General features: G+C 58.8%; 5 protein-coding genes across 5 annotated transcripts; 3 read left to right on the top strand and 2 right to left on the bottom strand.

The window, feature by feature from the left end:
* Positions 1 to 327: 327 nt before the first annotated feature.
* On the top strand, positions 328 to 2938 carry GCDH (glutaryl-CoA dehydrogenase; the record flags this gene model as incomplete). The annotated part of the gene is made up of 5 exons (XM_061362033.1): positions 328 to 547; positions 1424 to 1527; positions 2261 to 2386; positions 2477 to 2637; positions 2738 to 2938. Coding segments are annotated over 5 exons (694 nt in total), but the record flags the coding sequence as incomplete, so codon positions are not given.
* On the top strand, positions 2820 to 3827 carry LOC133216933 (mucin-2-like). Its single transcript, XM_061362032.1, has 4 exons — positions 2820 to 2844; positions 2925 to 3002; positions 3038 to 3094; positions 3240 to 3827. Exons 1-4 carry the CDS (start codon positions 2820 to 2822, stop codon positions 3806 to 3808), a joined length of 729 nt encoding a protein of 242 aa, XP_061218016.1. The 3' UTR covers positions 3809 to 3827.
* Positions 3828 to 4250: 423 nt separating this feature from the next.
* On the bottom strand, positions 4251 to 6067 carry SYCE2 (synaptonemal complex central element protein 2). The gene is made up of 3 exons (XM_061362030.1): positions 5846 to 6067; positions 4937 to 5164; positions 4251 to 4445 (listed from the first exon to the last, which is right to left on the bottom strand). The coding sequence occupies exons 1-3, from the start codon at positions 6065 to 6067 to the stop codon at positions 4251 to 4253; spliced, it is 645 nt and encodes a 214-aa protein (XP_061218014.1).
* Positions 6068 to 6225: 158 nt separating this feature from the next.
* FARSA (phenylalanyl-tRNA synthetase subunit alpha) lies at positions 6226 to 10026 on the bottom strand. The gene is made up of 13 exons (XM_061362028.1): positions 9840 to 10026; positions 9275 to 9412; positions 9080 to 9178; positions 8860 to 8978; positions 8689 to 8781; positions 8461 to 8589; positions 8267 to 8382; positions 8096 to 8180; positions 7886 to 7985; positions 7505 to 7673; positions 7341 to 7418; positions 6527 to 6641; positions 6226 to 6361 (listed from the first exon to the last, which is right to left on the bottom strand). The coding sequence occupies exons 1-13, from the start codon at positions 9993 to 9995 to the stop codon at positions 6256 to 6258; spliced, it is 1503 nt and encodes a 500-aa protein (XP_061218012.1). The 5' UTR covers positions 9996 to 10026; the 3' UTR covers positions 6226 to 6255.
* An 804-nt stretch (positions 10027 to 10830) lies between these two features.
* CALR (calreticulin) lies at positions 10831 to 21275 on the top strand. Its single transcript, XM_061362027.1, is given in 10 exon segments — positions 10831 to 10960; positions 12623 to 12724; positions 14329 to 14532; positions 15789 to 15883; positions 17497 to 17706; positions 18532 to 18645; positions 19310 to 19384; positions 19387 to 19458; positions 19975 to 20067; positions 20972 to 21275. Coding segments are annotated over 10 exon segments (1248 nt in total). The 5' UTR covers positions 10831 to 10860; the 3' UTR covers positions 21155 to 21275.
* Positions 21276 to 21316: the final 41 nt, after the last annotated feature.

Genomic DNA, 21316 nt, shown 5'->3' with positions numbered 1-21316 from the left:
CTAATCTCTCCCCAACCCCACTCCCCAACCCCCCCAAAACCCAATCCCAACCCCCTCATCCCCTCCCAACCCCACCCCCAAACCCCCCCAAAACCTCCCCCAACCAATCCCAACTCCCCCAAACCCCCCCGAACCACACTCCCAATGCCCCCAACCCCACTCCCATCCCCCCCACCCCCATCCCCCCCTAACCCCCCTCCCCCATCCCCTCCCATCCCCCCCATGCCCCCTAAAACCACCCCCCAACCCCCCCAAACCCCCACCCCCCTCCATCCCTCCCCCATCCCCCCCTAACCCCCCCATTTCCCCCCTCCCCTCCCCCCCCAGGATCACCAACGCCCCGGTCGCTGACCTCTGCCTGGTGTGGGCCGTGTGCGAGCAGGACCGGCGGGTGCGGGGCTTCCTCCTGGAGCGGGGCCGGCGCGGGCTCAGCACCCCCCGCATCCAGGGCAAGTGCTCGCTGCGGGCCTCGCCCACGGGCATGATCCTCATGGAGGACGTGGAGGTGCCCGAGGAGAACGTGCTGCCGGGGGCACAGGGCATGGCGGTGAGGGCGCTGTGGGGCGCTGTGGGGCGCTATGGGGCGCTGTGGGGTGCTATGGGGTGCTATGGGCACTATGGGGCTCTATGGGGCCTGTATCAGTCTATAGGGGTTGGGGGGATGTCCTCTATGGGGCTCTATGGGGTCTGTATCAGTCTATAGGGGTTTGGGGGGATGTCCTCTATGGGGCTCTATGGGGCTCTTTGGGGCCTGTATCAGTCTATAGCGGTTGGGGGGATGTCGTCTATGGGGCTCTATGGGGCCTGTATCAGTCTATAGGGGTTGGGGGGATGTCCTCTATGGGGCTCTATGGGGCCTGTATCAGTCTATAGGGGTTGGGGGGGATGTCCTCTATGGGGCTCTATGGGGTCTGTATCAGTCTATAGGGGTTTGCCGGGTGTCCTCTATGGGGCTCTATGGGGTCTGTATCAGTCTATAGGGGTTTGGGGGGATGTCCTCTATGGGGCTCTATGGGGCCTGTATCAGTCTATAGGGGTTGGGGGGGATGTCCTCTATGGGGCTCTATGGGGCCTGTATCAGTCTATAGGGGTTGGGGGATGTCCTCTATGGGGCTCTATGGGGCCTGTATCAGTCTATAGGGGTTTGGGGGGTGTCCTCTATGGGGCTCTATGGGGCCTGTATCAGTCTATAGGGGTTTGGGGGGATGTCCTCTATGGGGCTCTATGGGGCCTGTATCAGTCTATAGGGGTTGGGGGGGATGTCCTCTATGGGGCTGTGTAGGATCTGTATAAGTACATAATGTTTTGGGGAGGTTCTATATGGAGCTATAGGGTTTGGGGGGTCCTGTGTCAGTCTATATGGTTATGGAGGGGCCTTATGTCAGTCTATAGGGCATTGGGGTGCTCCTATGTTATCCTATAGGGTCCCTTTGGGTGCCTCAACCATGCGCGCTACGGCATCGCCTGGGGGGCTCTGGGTGCTGCTGAGGCCTGTTTGGAGACGGCGCGGCAATACGTCCTGGACAGGTACCCCCATCTGCACCCCAAAACGGGGGTCCTGCCCCCCAAAGCTGCCCCCCTCCACCATAGACACCAGTTTGGGGGCCCATTGAGCCCCACTTCCCCCATAGGCACCAGTTTGGGGGCCCATTGACCCCCATGTCCCACATAGACACCAGTTTGGGGGCCCATTGACCCCCACTACCCCCATAGACACCAGTTTGGGGGCCCATTGACCCCCACTACCCCCATAGACACCAGTTTGGGGGCCCATTGACCCCCAGTTTCCCCATAGACACCAGTTTAGGGTCCCATTGACCCCCATGTCCCCCATAGGCACCAGTTTGGGGTCCCATTGACTCCCATGTCCCCCATAGGCACCAGTTTGGGGTCCCATTGACCCCCATGTCCCACATAGACACCAGTTTATGGGCCCATTGACCCCCACTTCCCCCATAGACACCAGTTTAGGGTCCCATTGACCCCCATGTCCCCCATAGACACCAGTTTAGGGTCCCATTGACCCCCATGTCCCCCATAGACACCAGTTTAGGGGCCCATTGACCCCCATGTCCCCCATAGGCACCAGTTTAGGGGCCCATTGACCCCAGTGTCCCCCATAGGCACCAGTTTAGGGTCCCATTGACCCCCATAGACACCAGTTTAGGGTCCCATTGACCCCCATAGACACCAGTTTGGGGTCCCATTGACCCCCATAGACACCAGTTTAGGGTCCCATTAACCCCCATATCCCCCATAGGCACCAGTTTGGGGGCCCGCTGGCACGGAACCAGTTGGTGCAGAAGAAGCTGGCGGACATGGTGACCGAGATCGCCCTGGGGCTCCAAGCCTGCCTTCGCCTCGGGCGCCTCAAGGACGAGGGCCGGTGGGTGCTATGGGGTAAGGGGGGGGGGGACCCCATTAATGACACAAACCCCAAAGGGGGTGACCCTAAAAGGGGTCTTGGTCCCTATAGGGCAGCCCCCGAGATGGTGTCGATGCTGAAGCGGAACTCGTGCGGGAAGGCGCTGAGCATCGCGCGGGAGGCACGGGACATGCTGGGGGGCAATGGGATCTGTGATGAGTTCCATGTTATCCGTCACCTCCTCAACCTGGAGGCTGTCAACACCTATGAAGGTGCCAATGGGATTGGGGGATATTATGGGATATGGGGGGGAAGGCACTGGTGTACTGGGTTCCACTATAACATGGGTTTCCCCCCCCCTCCACCCCATAGGCACCCATGATATCCATGTGCTCATCCTGGGCCGGGCCATCACTGGTATCCAGGCATTCGCCCCCCCGGCACCAAGGAGCTGATGGGGTCACACTGGGGCCAGGATGGCACCGGGGGGGTGATGGTGTCACCAGTGGGACCATGGTGTCACCGGCGGTGGAGGATACAAGGGGATGGTGCTGGTGAGTGGGACTGGTGGCACCAGCACAAGCTGACCGCAACTGGACCCAGTGCCACCAACTGGACCTGGTGTCACCAACCAGACCTAGTGGCACCAGCACAACCTGACAGCAACCGGACCCAGTGCCACCAACCGGACCTGGTGTCACCAACTGGACCTGGTGTCACCAACTGGACCTGGTGGCACCAGCACAAGCTGACAGCAACCGGACCCAGTGCCACCAACTGGACCTAATGTCACCAACCAGACCTGGTGGCACTGGCACAACCCGTCAACAACCAAGCCAGTGCCACCAACTGGACCCAGTGCCACCAACTGGACCTGGTGTCACCAACCGGACCTGGTGGCACCAGCACAACCTGACAGCAACCAGACCCAGTGCCACCAACTGGACTTGGTGTCACCAACCGGACCCAGTGTCACCAGCGGGACCTGGTGTTACCAACCAACCATGGTGGCACTGGCACAACCTGACAGCAACCAGACCCAGTGCCATCAACCGGACCTGGTGTCACCAACCGGACCTGGTGTCACCAACCAGACCTGGTGGCATCAGCACAACCTGTCAGCAACTGGACCCAGTGCCACCAACCGGAACCGGTGTCACCAGCACAACCTGTCACCAACCGGACCCGGTGTCACCAACCGGACCCAGTGTCACCAACCGAACCCAGTGCCACCAACCGGACCTGGTGTCACCAGCACAACCTGTCAGCAACCGGACCCAGTGTCACCAACCGGACCTGGTGTCACCACCCAGACCCATTGTCACCAGCACAAGCAGTGACCATAGCCGGTGTCACCCACAGATCAAGCTGTCACAGCACAGACAGAAGCCACTGTCACCAATGGGTGCTGTGGCCACCCTCACGCCTCCTCCTGGCCAATAAAAGCCCCCTGTGCTCATTAGCAGCAGCCTCATCAGCGCTAATGAAGCTCCGTGGCCTCCTGAACATTGAGGACAATGGAGCTGGATGCGGCAGCCAAATGGGATGGGACCAGAGGCAAGGGGCAGGATCCCCTCCTTGGGCATGGCTCACGTTGAGCTCCTCCTCACCCCTTTGGGGTGCTCTGCATCAAATCACCCACCCCAGAGCCTGGGGTTGCCGCAGCCTTGGTGATCTCCATGAGGTCCTCATGGTCCCACACCTCCAGGTCCCTCTGGATCCCATCCCTTCTCCCCAGCATCACCCCAACCACACGGGTTTGGCTCCTTTTATTGGTGCTAAACCCAAACAACAGCAAAGCCCTTTTTGGGGGGGGGGGCCAAACCACCCCCCCCCCGTACCCCACTTTGGGGCAGCTCCATAGGGGAGCAATGGGGCCAGGGGTTCAGGTCTCGGGCTGCAGGCAGAGGTCCCGGTAAGCAGCCTCCACGGTGCGGCAGACGTGGCGGAGCTCGGCCGCGGCCTCCCCAACCCTCTCCATCACCTCAGCCAGCTCCTGCAGCCGCTCCTGGATCAGCTCATTGTGGATGCCATAGAGGTGGAAGAGCCGCTCCTCCAGCTGCTCCGCCAGGCCCGAAACCTGGGAGGAGAAGGGGAGGCAATGGGGGGGTGAAACTGGTTCGTCCATAGGCTCAGGAGGGGGATCTGCCTCTCAAGAGGAGGTGGCAGCTGTGGCTGAGCACCGGAGCCGAAGCCGTTGCCACCGGGTCACCATGGGCTGCAGCTGAGCCCCCATCTGCCCATGGGCCTGGGGGAGCCCATATCCAACCCCTGCTCACGGCTATGGGGCTGCAAAGGGCAATGAGGGAGGCAGCTGAGCGAGGATGGGAAGCGGCTCCATCCCTAGAGGGGGGTTTGTTGGCCATGGGCCCCCCTCTGCGTGGCCCAAAGCAGGGCTGGAGGCAGCTGGGTTTGGGGGTGCTCCCCCCCTGTTCCCTCCCCACCATATACAACACACATGGCACCACATTAGGACCTCATCCCGCTGCCAACCCGGGTGGAATAACGGGATTAAGCACATGTGTGGGTCAGGGGCTCCTCACCCCCATTTGGACACCATCACCCCCATACCTTGAGCAGGAGGCTGTCTCGGAAGGTGCTCATCACGCTGTGATCCTGCTTCCTGCTGCTGTTGACGCTGTCAATGAGGTGCTGAGCGCGGTGCTGCAGGTCCCCAACGCTGGCATCCAGGGCGGCGAAGTACCGGGAGGATGGAGCATCCAGCGCTGCCTCTGCACCGGGCACCGGCTCCGTCCCAGGCCCAAACACAGACACATGTGGGAGGGGGAGCAGTGGGGTCTATGGGGGGACTGGGGGACAATGGGCCCCCAAAATAGTGCCTGTGGGGGTCAATGGGTTCCTAAATGGTGCCAGTTGGAGGAAGAGGGGTCAATGGGCTGCTGAGTGATGCCTATGGGGGAACTGGGGGTCAATGGGGCTCTAAACCGGTGCCTATGGTGGAACTTGGGGCCAATGGGGCTCTAAACTAGTGCCTGTGGGGGAAGTGGGGCTCAATGGGCCCCCAAACGGGTGCCTATGGTGGAACTGGGGGTCAATGGGCTCCCACACTGGTGCCTATGGTGGAACTGGGGGCCAAATGGCCCCGAACTGGTGCCTATGGTGGAACTGGGAGTGAATGGGCCCCCAAACTGGTGTCTATGAGGGAATTGAGGGTCAATGGGCCCCAAACTGGCGCCTATGGTGGAAATGGGGCAAACGGGCCCCGAAACTGGTGTCTATGGGGGAAGTGGGGGTCAGTGGGCCCCAAACTGGTGTCTATGGGGGAAGTGGGGCTCAAAGGCCCCCGAACTCATACTCTTGTTAATCAGGAACCCAATTGAAGCCGAACCCATGAGGCACCAGCGGTGTTAACGGCGTTACCTGTCAGCGTCCTCCCCGGGGGGCTCATCCCTGCCCACCCCTGCCACAGCGGGGCTGGCGCCGGCCTCCGGCTCGGGGCCTTCATGTTCCTTCCGTGACATTCCCGGACCGGGGGGTCGGGAACGGGGATGGGGACGGGGACAGGACCGGGACGGAGCCACCGGGAAGCGGCCAGAAGGCGGCGAGAGAGGACCCAGAGCTCTGAGGTAAAGTGGGCGGGGACTCCAGCCACCAATCAGCGCCCGGCTTGGCTGACGACGAACCAATCAGAAAGCCGAAAGCAAAAAGGCGGGAAGCTGGCAGTGAAGAAGAAGCCGCCATGGCGGCCGCTGAGGAAGGAGCCAACATGGCGGCCGCCGGGACCGGTAAGCTCCGCTTATGTGGGGGGGTGCAGGCTGTGTAGGAGCCACCCCCCTCTCCCCTTTCCATACCAGCCCCCCCCAAAAGCGCTGCCCCATCACAGACACGGGTCCCCGGTGGGTGAAAGAGCTTTATTGGGGGGCCGGAGCTCAGGCGGCCATGCGGCACAGGGGCCCGTCGTAGACCATCTGCAGGTTCACCCGGTGCCCCACCAGCTCCCGGATGTTGTTGATGCCGTATTTGATCATGGTGGGGCTGCGGAAGAGAACGGGGGGGTCAATAGGGAGGTGCCCCCCATATCCCTGTGCTATGGGGGTGTCAATAGGAAGGTGCCCCCCATATCCCTGTGCTAGGGGGGGTCAATAGGAAGGTGCCCCCCATACCCCTGCCCTATGGGGGTACCCCCCCCCCCAAACTCACCGCTCCAAGGAGAGCCCCCAGGCCAGGACCGAGATGTTCTCTGGGAGCCCCATGGGCAGCAGCAGCTCCGGGCGGAAGATCCCCGAGTTCCCCACCTCGACCCATTTCTTGAGCCCTATATGGGGGGGCAGAGCCCCATTGGGGTGAGGGGGGGCCATAGGGAGCCCCTAATCCAATGGGGGGTGCACACCCCCCCCAAAAGACAGCCCCTTCCCATAGAGATATCCTTGTATCATTCTATATACCCCTATATAGCATACATAACCCCTATATAGGATGACCCTCATCCCAGCAATAGGGGTGAGTGGGGGCCATAGGGAGCCCCTAATCCCAAGGGGGGTGCACACCGCCCCCCCCAAAAGACAGCCCCTTCCCATATGGGTACCCCTGTATAACCCTATATACCCCTGTATAGGATATATAACCCCTATATAAGATGATCCTCATGCCAGCCCCATAGGAGTGAGGGAGGGGGGCATAGGGAGCCCCTAATCCAAGGGGGGGGGTGCACACACACCCCTTCCCATAGGAATACCCCTTTATCACTCTATATAGTATATATAGTCCCTATATAGGATGACCCTCACCCCATAGTGGTAACCGAGCCCCCCCCATTGGGGTACTCTAAAGGCCCCCCTTAGTATAGGGATACCCCAAACCCCTCTTTATTACAGGGATACCCCAAACCCCCCCCATAGGTACCCCAAACCCCCCTAACCCTATAGAAGAAATGACCCCCAACACCCCCCCCCACGATGCTCCTTTGGGGACCCATCACCCCCCCCTTTTACCCCACATTGGGGTCCCCCCTCACCCTCATGGTAGCTGAACACCTCCATACTGGGCTCTGTATAGGGGTTATACGCCGGCTTGAACCGCAGTTGGCTGATACCTGGGGGACAACACAAGGTAAAGGGGGTGCCCCCCCCCCTAAATTAATGGGGAGAGGGGGGGTATTTATGTCCCCCCCCATTATACCCAGCTTGGTGAAGAACTGCCGCAGGATGCCCATGAGGTGGCCCAGGGTGAGGCCGCGGTCGGCCACGACGCCTTCGACCTGGTGGAACTCGGCGAGGTGCGTGGCGTCCAGGCTCTCGTTGCGGAACACGCGGTCGATGGAGAAGTATTTCACTGGGGTGAACCTCTCCTGAGCCGGAAACAATGGGGAACGCATCGAGTTATGGGGGTCCCGTACCCCAAAAACCAACCCTGCCCCCCCAATCCTAACAGCTGAGGGTGATGCGATGGGAGTGAGTCAATGGGGGGCTGTGATCACCCCCAAATGAAACCTGCGGTGGGGGGGGGTGAGGCATTCAGATGCATTAGGGGTGCTGAACCCCCCCAAATTGGGGGTGTTACCTGTTGAGCCAGCCTATAGAGCATGCGGGCGCTGGCGGCTGTGGTGTGGGTGCGCAGCAGGTTCCTGCGTGCCTCTTCCAGCTTCCAGTCGTATTTGTACCTATGGGGGGGCATTAAGGCTTAATGAGGGGGGGAATGGGGGTACAGACCCCCCTAAACCCTATATAGGGTGAGAACGTTCAGCGGGGACCCTATGGGTATCACCGTCACCCTTGCGAGCCGTAACCTCCTTGTGAATGGACCTTCTTCACCTTGGCTGTGTAACCAGTGGGCAGCTCAGGGGCCTCAGCGGGGTCTATAAGCATAGAAACGGGGTTCAGGAAGAGGGGGTTCTTATCCCCCCCCCCTTTCTCTCCCCATAGACCCCCCTTTTCAACCCACCCTGCAGGAAGAAGGTGTCGTGCTGATCCCGCGCCGGGTGCTGCTGCGGCTGGAATAGGGCATCGAAGTTCCAAAAGGAGCTCTCCACAAAGTTCTGCGTCGGCATCTCCGTGAACCTTGGGATGCCAAAACCACCTTAAACATGGGGGGGGGGTTCCCCCCTATTACCAATGGGGGAGCACCCCAAAACTCACCCCATTTCCAAGAAGATCTGCCGCAGCTCGGAGCGAACCTTCAGCAACGGATGGAGGTGCCCTGCAGGCGGTGGCAACCCCAATGCTGCGAAGTTGTAGGGTTTGAAGTGGAGCTGACGCCATGAACCCCTATTGAGGGGGACACAGCAACGTTTTAGGGCTCCCAGGTAACGTTTTTGGGGTACAAACAACGTTTTGGGGAATAGGGGGGTGTCCGGATGCGCTCACGTCGCGATCATTTCCGGTGTCAGCTCCGTCTCTTGCCGCGCCACCGCCGTGCTGAAAGCGTTGCCCTTCCGGATCCAATAGGATTTGAGGGTGCTGGGGGGGGGGGCAAAGGGGTTAAAAGGGGGTGGGCTTAAAGTGGGGGTAACCCCAAATGTACCCCCCTAAACTCACACTTCCAGCAGCAGCTTCCTCCTCTTGAGGTCGTTGCGTTCGCGCTCAGGGACGGTCTCGGCCTCCCCTTGCTGCAGGCGCCGCAGGGCCTCCTGCACCGTGTCCTGCACCTCCGGCACCTATGGGTGACCGAGAGTTGGGGTTCAGGGTGCTGGGGACCACCCTAATGGGGACCCCCCCCCAGGGATCCAATGGATCCCCCTCCCTTTGCATCACTCACGGCACGGAAGACGCGGGGTCCCCCCGGTGCTCCCTTGTCCAAGCGCAGCCACTTGTTGGCCATGGCCTTACTGAAGCCAATGGAGCCCCCGGGCAGCTTCTAACGGGGAGGAAAAGGGGGGGGGAACACACATGAGCCCTCCGATGGGGCCGGTGTTGCCCTCTGTGTGTCCCCCCCCCCCCCTTTGGTACTGACCATGGCATCGCCCTGCGGCAGCCCCTCTGCAGGGACGCAGTGGAAGAGCCGCACCTCGGGGCTCCCGTCCCGCAGCACCTCCGTGCCCTCGGGGCTCAGCTCCCATCGCGTGGCCGCCCGCGCCTCCGCCTCGATCACCTAAGGGGGAGTGACCGGGGGGGTGACCCCGATTCCCCCCCGTATCCCGGTGTAACCGGATGCCCCGGTGCTCACCCCCCCTCCATATCCTGGTACAACCGGAGCTCCCCCCCCCTTGGATTCCGGTGCAACCGGATTCCCCGGAGATCTCCCCCCCCCCACTCCCTATCCCGGTGCAACCGGATCACCGGAGCTTCCCCCCTCCCTTCGTATCCTGGTGCAACCGGATCTCTCCCCCTCCATATCCCGGTGCAACCGGATCACCGGAGTTTCACTCCCCTCCGTATCCCTTTACAACCGGATCACCGGAGCTTCCCCCCCCGTATCCCGGTGCAACCGGATGCCCCCCCACTCCCTATCCCGGTGCAACCGGATCTCCCCCCCCCCGCGTGTCCCGGTGTAACCGGATGTCCCGGCTCTCACCCACCTCCCCCAGCGCCTGCAGGCTCTTGACGGCGCCCACCAGGGTCTGGTGGTCGAGGCCGAGCGCGGCGGCCGCCTCCAGGCTGCAGAGGCCGCCCCCGGGCCCCGGCGCCTCCCGCTCCAGGCGCTGCAGGAGCAGCTCGGCCACGCTGGGCGACATCGTCGGCAGCCGGAAGCGCGGCCGGCACCGACCGGAAACGGAGGGAACGGAGGGCGCCATCTTGAGTGTGGTGGTGGGGGGGAAGGCAGCGTTAGGGCGGCGCCATCTTGAGTGTGGCGGGCGCCATGTTGGGCGCTGCGGACCTGGCCCACCGGTGGGATTGGGGGTGACGTCATGACGCGGCGGAGTGACGTCACGAGGGCCTGCAAGGGTGGGTGCTGCGACAGTAGACCCGGGAGGCCGCAGGGCTTCCGTAGCGCGGGTCGCGCGTGACGTCATTCGAGCGTATGACGTCACCGTTGCGTCACTGCTATTTCTATTCCTGAGATGGGGGTGCAGAAGCAGGCCCCCCCCGGGAGTCACGTGCCTCGCCATCCCATAATAACACCGGGATAAGGATCTGGCCCTCCCCTCCCCCCCGGTGCTATTATGGGATGGCGGCACCGCCCCGCACGTGCTCCTCGGGGGGGGAGGGGGCCTTTAAGAGTGCGCACGCGGGCTCACGTGACCGCGGTGACACGCCCCCCCCTCCGCTCAGCGCGAGGCGGGAGGGCGGGGAGGAGGCGTCCCCTTCCTAACGCGTGGTCGCTCCTGATTGGTCTCCGTGCGCAGCCAATGAGAAGCGGCCATCTGGGACGCCAACGTTCGGGGGCGCCGTCGCCGCCGGCCAGCGGGCCGGCGGCCAATAGGAGCGTGTCCTCCGAAAGCCTCGGCCAATGGGAGGTGCCGGGAGGCGGGACGAGGGGCGGTGGGGTTATATAACGCGGCGCCGCCTTCGTCCCCCTCCGCAGTGCCGGGCGCCGGCGGGCCGGGAGGGAGGCGTCGGTGCGGAGCGGAGCGCGCTGGGCCGCGTGTGGACCCCGCCATGACCCGAAGCTGCCTCCCCCTTGTCCTGCTCGGAGCCCTCCTGGCGCTGGCGGCCGCGGAGCCCACCCAGTACTTCCGGGAGGAGTTCGGGGATGGAGGTGAGGGGGGGGTCAGGGGGGTGGGGGTGGGGTACATGGGGCTGAGGGGGTCCCGTTGAGGTAAATGTGGGGCTGAGGGAGGTCCCATTGAGGTAAATGTGGGGGTGAGGGAGGTCCCATTGAGGTAAATGTGGGGGTGAGGAAGGTCCTATTGAGGTAAATGGGTCTGAGGGAGGTACCATTGGGGTAAATGTGGGGGTGAGGGGGTCCCATTGGGGTAGATGTGGGGCTGAGGGAGGTCCCATTGAGGTAAATGTGGGGGTGAGGGAGGTCCCATTGAGGTAAATGGGTCTGAGGGAGGTACCATTGGGGTAAAGGTGGGGGTGAGGGGGTCCATTGGGGTAGATGTAGGCTGAGGGAGGTCCCATTGAGGTAAATGTGGGGCTGAGGGAGGTCCCATTGAGGTAAATGTGGGGCTGAGGGAGGTCCCATTGAGATAAATGGGTCTGAGGGAGCCTGGGTAAATGGGGTAGGGGGTCCCATTGGGGTAGATGTGGGGCTGAGGGAGGTCTCATTGGGGTAGATGTGGGGGTGAGGGAGGTACCATTGGGGTAGATGTGGGGTTGAGGAAGGTCCCATTGGGGTAGATGTGGGGCTGAGGGAGGTCCCATTGAGGTAAATGTGGGGCTGAGGGGGTCCCATTGGGGTAGATGTGGGGCTGAGGGAGGTCTCATTGGGGTAGATGTGGGGGTGAGGGAGGTCCCATTGGGGTAGATGTGGGGCTGAGGGAGGTCTCATTGGGGTAGATGTGGGGGTGAGGAGGTCCCATTGGTGCAAATGTGGGGGTGAGGAAGGTCCCATTGGGGTAGATGTGGGGGTGAAGAGTGTCCCATTGGGGTAGATGTGGGGCTGAGTGATGGGGGGGGCTGCTTTCTGAAGGCCTTAGGGTCCCCCAAGGCCATATAGGGCTGAGGGGGGGGGATCCCCTTGTGGGGTGGGTAGAGGGCTGAAGGGGACGGCCTATGGGGAGAGGATGTGGGGCTGAATGGAACCAAGAGACATCGCCCCCTATGGTGGGGTTATGGGACTGGGGAGGATGAGGGAGAGTCAATGGGGGCCTGTGATCACCCCCAAGTGAAACCTTTGGGGGGGGATAAAAGGGGGGCTGAGCCCCCCCTAAGTTGGGGGGCAGAGGGGTTCTCTATTGGGAGGCCCCATTGGAGCCGCTGTGGGGCTGAGGGAGGCCCCATTGGAGCCGCTGTGGGGCTGAGGGGGAGGCCCCATTGGAGCCGCTGTGGGGCTGAGGGGGAGCCCCCATTGAGGCCGCTATGGGGCTGAGGGAGGCCCCATTGAGGCCGCTATGGGGCTGAGGGAGGCCCCATTGGAGCCGCTGTGGGGCTGAGGGGGAGGCCCCATTGGAGCCGCTGTGGGGTTCTCTATTGGGAGGCCCCATTGGAGCCGCTGTGGGGCTGAGGGGGAGGCCCCATTGAGGCCGCTATGGGGCTGAGGGAGGCCCCACTGAGGCTGCTATGGGGCTGAGGGAGGCCCCATTGGACCCGCTATGGGGCTGAGAGCAGTGACCATTCTCAAAGCAGTGGCGACCATAGTACCAAGAGGAATCCCTTAGGCCTCTAACCCTGGGGCTGACCCCTTTCTATGGGGCAGCTATGGGTCCGAAGCGCACTTATGGGTCCCACTGAGCCCCATTGTCTCCCATTGCAGACGCCTGGACCCAGCGATGGGTGGAATCCAAGCACAAACCCGATTATGGGCGCTTCGTGCTCAGCGCTGGCAAGTTCTATGGGGATGCTGAGAAGGACAAAGGTGAGGCCGGGGCTGCCTGCATCCAATGCATCCCCTTTCCCCTTTATCAGTCCCCATTTCCCCTTTATTATTCCCTGTTACCTCTTTATTATTCCCTATTTCCCTGTATTATTCCCTGTTTCCCCCTTATTATTCCCAATTTTCTCTTATTATTCCTTATTTCCCCTTTATTATCCTCTATTCCCCTTTATTATTCCCATTTCCCCTTATTATTCCTTATTTCCCTGTATTATTCCCCATTTCCCCTTTATTATTCCCTATTTCCCCTTTATTTTTCCCTATTATTTCCTCTTTATTCCATATTATTTTCCCTATATTATTCTCTGTTATTTCCCTTTATTATTCCCTATTTCCCCTTTATTATTTTCTATTTTTCCTTACTATTCCCTATTTCCCCTTTATTATTCCCTATTTCCCCTTTATTTTTCCCTATTATTTCCCCTTTATTCCATATTATTTTCCCTATATTATTCTCTGTTATTTCCCCTTAATTATTCCCTATTTCCCCTTTATTATTCCCTATTTCCCCTTTATTATTCCCTATTTCCCCTTTATTATTCCCTATTTCCCCTTTATTATTCCCTATTTCCCCTTTATTATTCCCTATTTCCTCTGTATTATTCCCTATTTTCCCTGTATTATTCCCTATTTACACTTTATTATTCCCTATTCCCCCTTCTTATTCCCTATTTCCCCCTTCTTATTCCCTATTTCCCCCTTCTTATTCCCTATTTCCCCCTTCTTATTCCCTATTTCCCCTTTATTATTCTCTATTTCCCTTCTATATTCTGCTTCCCCTTTATTATTCCTTTTTTCCCTTTATTATTCCCTATTTCCCCTTTACTATTCCCTATTTGCTGTTTATTATTCCCGTTTTTTCCTTTACTATTCCCTATTTTCCCCTTTACCATCCCCCTTTCCCCTTTATCCCTCCCCTTTTCCCTTTATCATCCCTGTTTCCCCCTTATTATCCCATATTTCCCCTTTATTATTCCCTATTTCTTTCCCCTTTATCATTTCCTGTTTTCCCCTTTATTATTCCCTATTTCCCCTTTATTATTCCTTATTTCCTCTTTATTATTCCCTATTTCCTCTTTATTATTCTCTATTTCTCTTTTATTATTCCCTATTTTCCCTTTATTATTCCCTATTTCCCTTTTATTATTCCCTGTTTTCTCTTTATTATTCTCTATTTCCCTTCTATATTCCCTGATTCCCCTTTATTATTCCCTGTTTCCCCCTTATTATTCCCTATTCCCCCTTATTATTCCCTATTTCCCCCTTATTATCCCCTATTTCCATTTATTATTCTCTATTTCCCTTTTATATTCTGTTTCCCCTTTATTATTTCCTATTTCTCCTTTACTATTCCCTATTTTCCCTTTACCATTCCCCATTTCCCCTTTATTATCCCCTATTTCCCCTTTATTATCCCTGTTTCCCCCTCTATCATTCCCTATTTCTTTCCCTTTACCATTCCCATTTTCCCCTTGATTATCCCCTATTCATTTCCCCATTATTACCATTCCCCATTATTTCCCCTCTATTATTCCCTATTTAACCCCCCCTTTATCCCCCTTTACCTCTCCCCTGTCTCCCCCCAGGGCTCCAGACCAGCCAGGACGCCCGTTTCTACGCCCTCTCGGCCCGGTTCCAGCCCTTCAGTAACCGGGGCCGGAGCCTGGTGCTGCAGTTCACGGTCAAGCACGAGCAGGGCATCGACTGCGGGGGGGGGTACGTGAAGCTCTTCCCCGCCAGCCTGGACCAGCAGGACCTGCACGGGGACTCCGAGTACAACATCATGTTCGGTACGGGGGAGCCCCCCTTAGGGACCCCCATTGGAACCCCCCCTTAGGGACCCCCCCCTTAGGGACCTGCACGGGGACTCCGAGTACAACATCATGTTCGGTACGGGGGAACCCCCCTTAGGGACCCCCCCCTTAGGGACCCCCCCCTTAGGGACCCCCCCCTTAGGGACCCCCCCCTTAGGGACCCCCCCCTTAGGGACCCCAGGGACCCCCCCCTTAGGGACCCCCCCTTAGGGACCCCCATTGGACCTTCCCCCTTAGGGACCCCCATTGGAACCCCCCCTTAGGGACCCCCCCAGGGACCTGCACGGGGACTCCGAGTACAACATCATGTTCGGTACGGGGGAACCCCCCTTAGGGACCCCCATTGGACCCCCCTTAGGGACCCCCCCCTTAGAGACCGCCCCTTAGGGACCCCCCCCCCCTTAGAGACCGCCCCTTAGGGACCCCCCTTGAGACCCCCCCATTGGACCTGCCCCCCCTTTAAGGACCCCCCCTTTAAGGACCCCCCCTTTAAGGACCCCCCCTTTTAAGGACCCCCCCTTTTAAGGACCCCCCCTTTTAAGGACCCCCCCTTTTAAGAACCCCTCCTTAGAGATGCCTGCCTTTAGAGACCCCCCCTTAGAGATCCCCCACTTGAGAACCTCCCCTCCTTTGAGGGACCCCCCCCTTTGAGACCCCCCCATTGAACCTTCCCCCTTTTAAGGCCCCCCCTTAGAGATCCCCCCCTTTGAGGGCGCCCCCACCCCCCCCTCACTTTTAATTAAGACCCTCCCCCTTTTAAGGACCCTCCCCCCTTTTAAGGACGCCCCCCCTTTTGGAGACCCCCCTTTTTGGAGACAACCCCCCCTTTTGGACCCCCCCGGAACATCCCCATTTTGACACTCCCCCCTCTTGGACCCCCCGTTTTGGACCCCCCCTCTTTACCCCCCCGTTTAACCTCCCCCCCAATTTTGGACCCCCCTTTTTTTTGCCCTGCCCACCCTTTTTTTGGACCCCCACTTTTTTTGCCCCCCCTTTTTTTGCTCCCCTTTTTTTGCCCCCCCTTTTTTTGCCCGACCCCCCCCCTTTTTTTGGACCCCCCCTTTTTTTGGACCCCCCCTTTTTTTGGACCCCCCCTTTTTTTGGACCCCCCCTTTTTTTGGACCCCCCCTTTTTTTGGACCCCCCTTTTTTGGACCCCTCCCTTTTGAAGCCCCCCTTTACCCCCCCCATTACACCCCATTGGGCTCCTCCTTCACCCCCTCCCTCCCCCAGGCCCCGATATCTGCGGCCCCGGCACCAAGAAGGTTCACGTGATCCTCAACTACAAGGGCAAGAACGTGCTCATCAATAAGGACATCCGGTGCAAGGTGGGGGGGATATGGGGCTCTGCCCCACATGTGTGGGGCTGGGGCTGCCTGCCCCATAGGGGTTAATGCAGGGGGGGTGTTGGGGGTTCTTTGGCTTGCATTGGGTCTTAGGGGGGTGTTAGTGCCTCATATGGGGTAATGAGGTGTGTATGGGGGGTAATGGGGCTCTGCCCCACATGTGTGGGGCTGGGGCTGCCTGCCCCATAGGGGTTAATGCAGGGGGGGTGTTGGGGGTTCTTTGGCTTGCATTGGGTCTTAGGGGGTGTTAATGCTTCACATGGGGTAATGAGGTGTGTATGGGGGGTAATGGGGCTCTGCCCCACATGTGTGGGGCTGGGGCTGCCTGCCCCATAGGGGTTAATGCAAGGGGGGTGTTGGGGGTTCTTTGGCTTGCATTGGGTCTTAGGGGGGTGTTAGTGCCTCATATGGGGTAATGAGGTGTGTATGGGGGGGTAATGGGGTTCTGCCCCACATGTGTGGGGCTGGGGCTGCCTGCCCCATAGGGGTTAATGCAGGGGGGGTGTTGGGGGTTCTTTGACTTGCATTGGGTCTTAGGGGGTGTTAATGTCTCACATGGGGTAATGAGGTGTGTATGGGGGGGTAATGGGGCTCTGCCCCACATGTGTGGGGCTGGGGCTGCCTGCCCCATAGGGGTTAATGCAGGGGGGGTGTTGGGGGTTCTTTGGCTTGCATTGGGTGATGGGGGTGTCTGTGCCTCACATGGGGTAATGAGGTGTGTATGGGGGGTAATGGAGTTCTGCCCCACATAGGGTGTTGGGGTGTGTCCCTGCCTTAAGTGGGGTAATGAAATGTGTATGGCTGTGATGGGGGGAGTCCCTGCTCCCTGTGGGGCAATGTGTGGGTCTCTGCCCCACATCATCTAATGTGGGATAATGGAGCAGGGGGGTGTGTGCATCTCTTCCACCATGGGGCAATCACTATCCTTTATTAATTTGATGGGTGGGGGGTGTCCTCCTGCCCCCTATGTATCAATGTGTGGGTCCCTGCCCCCTATGTATCAATGTGTGGGTCCCAGCCCCACATCCCTCAGTGGGGCAGTGTCCCCCTGCCCCCTATGTATCAATGTGTGGGTCCCTACGTATCAATGTGTGGGTCCCGCCCCATAGGACGACGAGTTCTCGCACCTGTACACGCTGGTGCTCCCTGCCCCCTATGTATCAATGTGTGGGTCCCTGCCCCCTATGTATCAATGTGTGGGTCCTGCCCCCTATGTATCAATGTGTGGGTCCCTGCCCCCTATGTATCAATGTGTGGGTCCCAGCCCCACATCCCTCAGTGGGGCAGTGTCCCCCTGCCCCCTATGTATCAATGTGTGTGTCCCTGCCCCCTATGCCTCAATGTGTGGGTCCCTGCCCCCTATGTATCCATGTGTGGGTCCCTGCCCCCTATGTATCCATGTGTGGGTCCCTATGCATCAATGTGTGGGTCCTGCCCCCTATGTATCAATGTGTGGGTCCGCCCAATAGGACGACGAGTTCTCGCACCTGTACACGCTGGTGCTCCCTGCCCCCTATGTATCAATGTGTGGGTCCCTATGCATCAATGTGTGGGTCCCTGCCCCCTATGCCTCAATGTGTGGGTCTGCCCCATAGGACGACGAGTTCTCGCACCTGTACACGCTGGTGCTGCGCCCCGACAACAGCTACGAGGTGAAGATCGACAACGGGCGCGTGGAGGGGGGGGCCCTGGAGGAGGACTGGGACCTGCTCCCCCCCCGCCGCATCCGGGACCCCCGCGCCCACAAACCCCAGGACTGGGACGAGCGAGCCAAGATCGACGACCCCGAGGACACCAAACCGGAGGTGGGGGAGGGGGGGATGGGGGGGGGATGGGGGGCTGAGGGGGGGTCTATGGGGTCCTAAAGGGGGTCTAGGGGGCCCTAAGGGGTCTATGGGGTCTAAGGGGGTCTATGGGGTCCTGGGGGGTTGAGGGGGTCTGAGGGGGTCTATGGGGTCCTAAGGGTCAATGGGGGGGTCTATGGGGTCTAAGGGTTTAGGGGGGTCTATGGGGTCCTAAGGGGGGCTTTAGGGGGTTCTATGGGGTCTATGGGGTCTTAAAGGGGTCTATGGGGTCCTAAAGGGGTCTATGGGGTCCTAAAGGGGTCTATGGGGTCCTAAAGGGGGTCTATGGGGTCCTAAAGGGGTCTATGGGGTCTTAAAGGGGTCTATGGGGTTTAAAGGGGTCTATGGGGTCCTAAGGGGGGGTTTAGGGGAGTCTATGGGGTCCTAAGGGGGGGTTTAGGGGAGTCTATGGGGTTCTAAGGGGGGGTTTAGGGGAATCTATGGGGTCCTAAGGGGGGCTTTAGGGGGATCTATGGGGTCTAGAGGGGGGTTTAGAGGGGTCTATGGGGTCCTAAGGGGGGGTTTAGGGGAGTCTATGGGGTCCTAAGGGGGGGTTTAGGGGAGTCTATGGGGTCCTAAAGGGGGGGTTAAGGGGGTCTAAGGGTCTATGGGGTCTTAGGGGGGTCTATGGGGTCCTAAGGGCGGGTTTGGGGCTGTCAGTGGGGTGCTGGGGGGGGTTTGGGGGTGTTGGGGGGGGTTTTGGGGGGGTTTGGGGGTGCTGGGGGGGGGGTTGGGGGTGCTGGGGGGGTTTTGGGGTCCCGGCCCTGACCCCCCCCCGCCCCCCAGGACTGGGACAAACCCGAGCACATCCCGGACCCCGAGGCCAAGAAACCCGAGGACTGGGACGAGGAAATGGACGGGGAATGGGAGCCCCCCGTGATCCAGAACCCCGAGTACAAGGTGGGGGGGGCTCTGTGGGGTCTCTGTGCTCTGTGGGACTCTGGGGCAGGTGCTGGGTGGGGCTCTCTGCTCTCTGGGGGGGGCTCCTTATGGGGTGCTCTATGGGGCGGTTTATGGTGGGGCTCTATGGGGGGGCTCTGCTCTATGGGGGGGGCTCTATGGGGGAGCTCTATGCGGTGCTCTATGGGGCGGTTTATGGGGGGCAGTTTATGGGGGGCTCTATGGGGCGCTGTATGGGGTGCTCTATGGGGGGTGCTCTATGGGGGGCACTCTATGGGGCACTCTATGGGGGGCTTTATGGGGGGCGGTTTATGGGGGGCTTTATGGGGTGGTTTGGGGTGGTTTATGGAGCGGTTTGGGGGCATTTTGGGTGCTTTTGTCGGGTGCCTTGCTAGAGGGCCATTACCATTTTGTGGGTCAGGATCTTTTTATGAGCAGTCTCTTGGGTAGTTTAGGGTATTTTCTGACTTATATTCCAGTGCTATGGGCACTGTGTCAGATAATTTTAATCTAATTTTGGGGATGTGTTGAGTGGTGGCAGAGGTCTATGGAGTGGTTTTGCTGAGCGTTGCACGGCGGTTTATAGTCCTGTTTGAGCCCTTTATGGGGTGTTTGGGTGCGTTTAGGGGTGCTCTGACCCCCCCATTCCCCTGTGCTACCGCAGGGCGAGTGGCGGCCGCGGCAGATGGACAACCCCGCCTACAAGGGGAAATGGGTGCACCCCGAGATCGACCGCCTCCCCGCAGGCTTGGGCCCGACCCCCTGCTCTACGCCTACGACAGCTTCGGGGTCATTGGGCTCGACCTATGGCAGGTAGACCCCGCCCCCCCGGTCCCGTAGACCCCGCCCCCCGGCCGCGTAGACCCCGCCCCCCCTGCCCCGTAGACCCCGCCCCCATAGAACCCCCCCCAGCCGCATAGAACCCCCTCAGCCCCATAGGAACCCGCCCCCGGCCCCATAGAATCAGCCCATCAAGCAGCCCTATAGAACCCCAGCCCCAAAGAACAGCCCCATAAGAACAGCCCCATAGAACCACCCCCCAAAGCCCCATAGAAACGCCCCCAGCCCTATAGAACCCCAGCCCCATAGGACCCACCCCAGCCCTATAGAAACCCCAGCCCCATAGACGAACCCCAGCCCTATAGAACCCCAGCCCTATAGAACAGCCCTATAGAACAGCCCCATAGAACCACAGCCCCATAGAACAGCCCTATAGAACCCCAGCCCATAGAACCACAGCCCTATGAGAACCCCAGCCCATAGAACAGCCCTATACAACCCCAGCCCTATAGAACCCCCCCAAACCCCACTGTCCCCCCTCTTTTATAGGTGAAATCCGGGACCATCTTTGACAACTTCCTCATCACCGATGATGAGAAACTGGCTGAGGAGATCGGGAACGAGACCTGGGGGGCCACCAAGGTATGGGGGGGACGGGACACCCTTATATCCCCCTATATCCATCATACACCCTCTATAGATTGCCCCCCATGCCCCTTTATTGCTGTTCCCCCTTTACGTGAGGCTATCATGTCATATATGAGGCTATCACATCATATATGAGGCTATCACGTCATATATAAGGCTACCATGTCATATATAAGGCTACCATGTCATATATAAGGCTACCATGTCATATATAAGGCTACCATGTCATATATAATGTACTATAGCCCTATATATGATAACTTTACATAACTTTATGTATGATAACCTTCTAATGATAACCTTAGACACGATAGCATTATATGGCAACCTTATATACGATAACCTTATGTATTATAACATTATATGTGATAGCCTTATATATGGTACAATCTCATACACAATAACCTTATATAGATGAGATCTTACATAATAACCTTATATATGGTAATGTTATGTGTCATAATAAGGCTATCATATATATGATAACTATGTATTATAGCCTTATATACAATAACCTCATACATGATGGTAACCTTATATATGATAACCTTACATATTACAACCTTACAACCCGAATTATATGATAATCTCATGCATTATAACCTTATATATGATAATCTCACGTGTTATAACATTTATATATGAAACCCTCATATATGATAACCGCCTATATGACGATAACCTTACACACGACGATAACCTTACATATGAGGCTCTGTATCATAACCTCGTATGTGCAAACCTCATCCATACATGACGATAACCTCACACATGACATGTGTTAGGGTATTATATTGGGGTATTTCAACCTTATATGTGAAACCCCATACATGATATAGGCTCCTATACACCACCCTCCTGTTCCAAGCCCTATCCATGCATTCCCCCCCCCATGCAGGACGCCGAGCGCCGCATGAAGGAGCAGCAGGACGAGGAGCAGCGGCAGCGCCAGGAGGAGGAGGAGAAGCAGCACAAGGACGACGGCGACAACAACGACAACGACGACGAGGAGGAGGAGGAGGAGGAAGACGAGGAGGAGGAGCCCGAGGCCGAGGAGGCGGCGCCGCGGGACGAGCTCTGAGCGGCGCCGCGGGCCCGGCCCCGGTCTCTGTGAGACCCCTTTGGACTCTTTTCTACGGCCGCCGCCGCCGCCGCGTTGAGGGGGGGGGGACGAGCACCGGGAACAGCGTTGGGAAATGGAGGGGGAGGGGTTGGAACGGGAAAAACGGTTGGGAATTGGGGG

Source organism: Neopsephotus bourkii, unplaced genomic scaffold (assembly GCF_033783945.1).
Source record: "Neopsephotus bourkii isolate Nb327-2 ecotype Australia unplaced genomic scaffold, CSIRO-AGI_Nbou_v1 NB_1070, whole genome shotgun sequence".
Lineage (NCBI taxonomy): Eukaryota > Metazoa > Chordata > Aves > Psittaciformes > Psittacidae > Neopsephotus > Neopsephotus bourkii.
The sequence above is the reverse complement of the archived record's forward strand: the minus strand, read 5'-3'. Positions and strand labels throughout refer to the sequence as shown.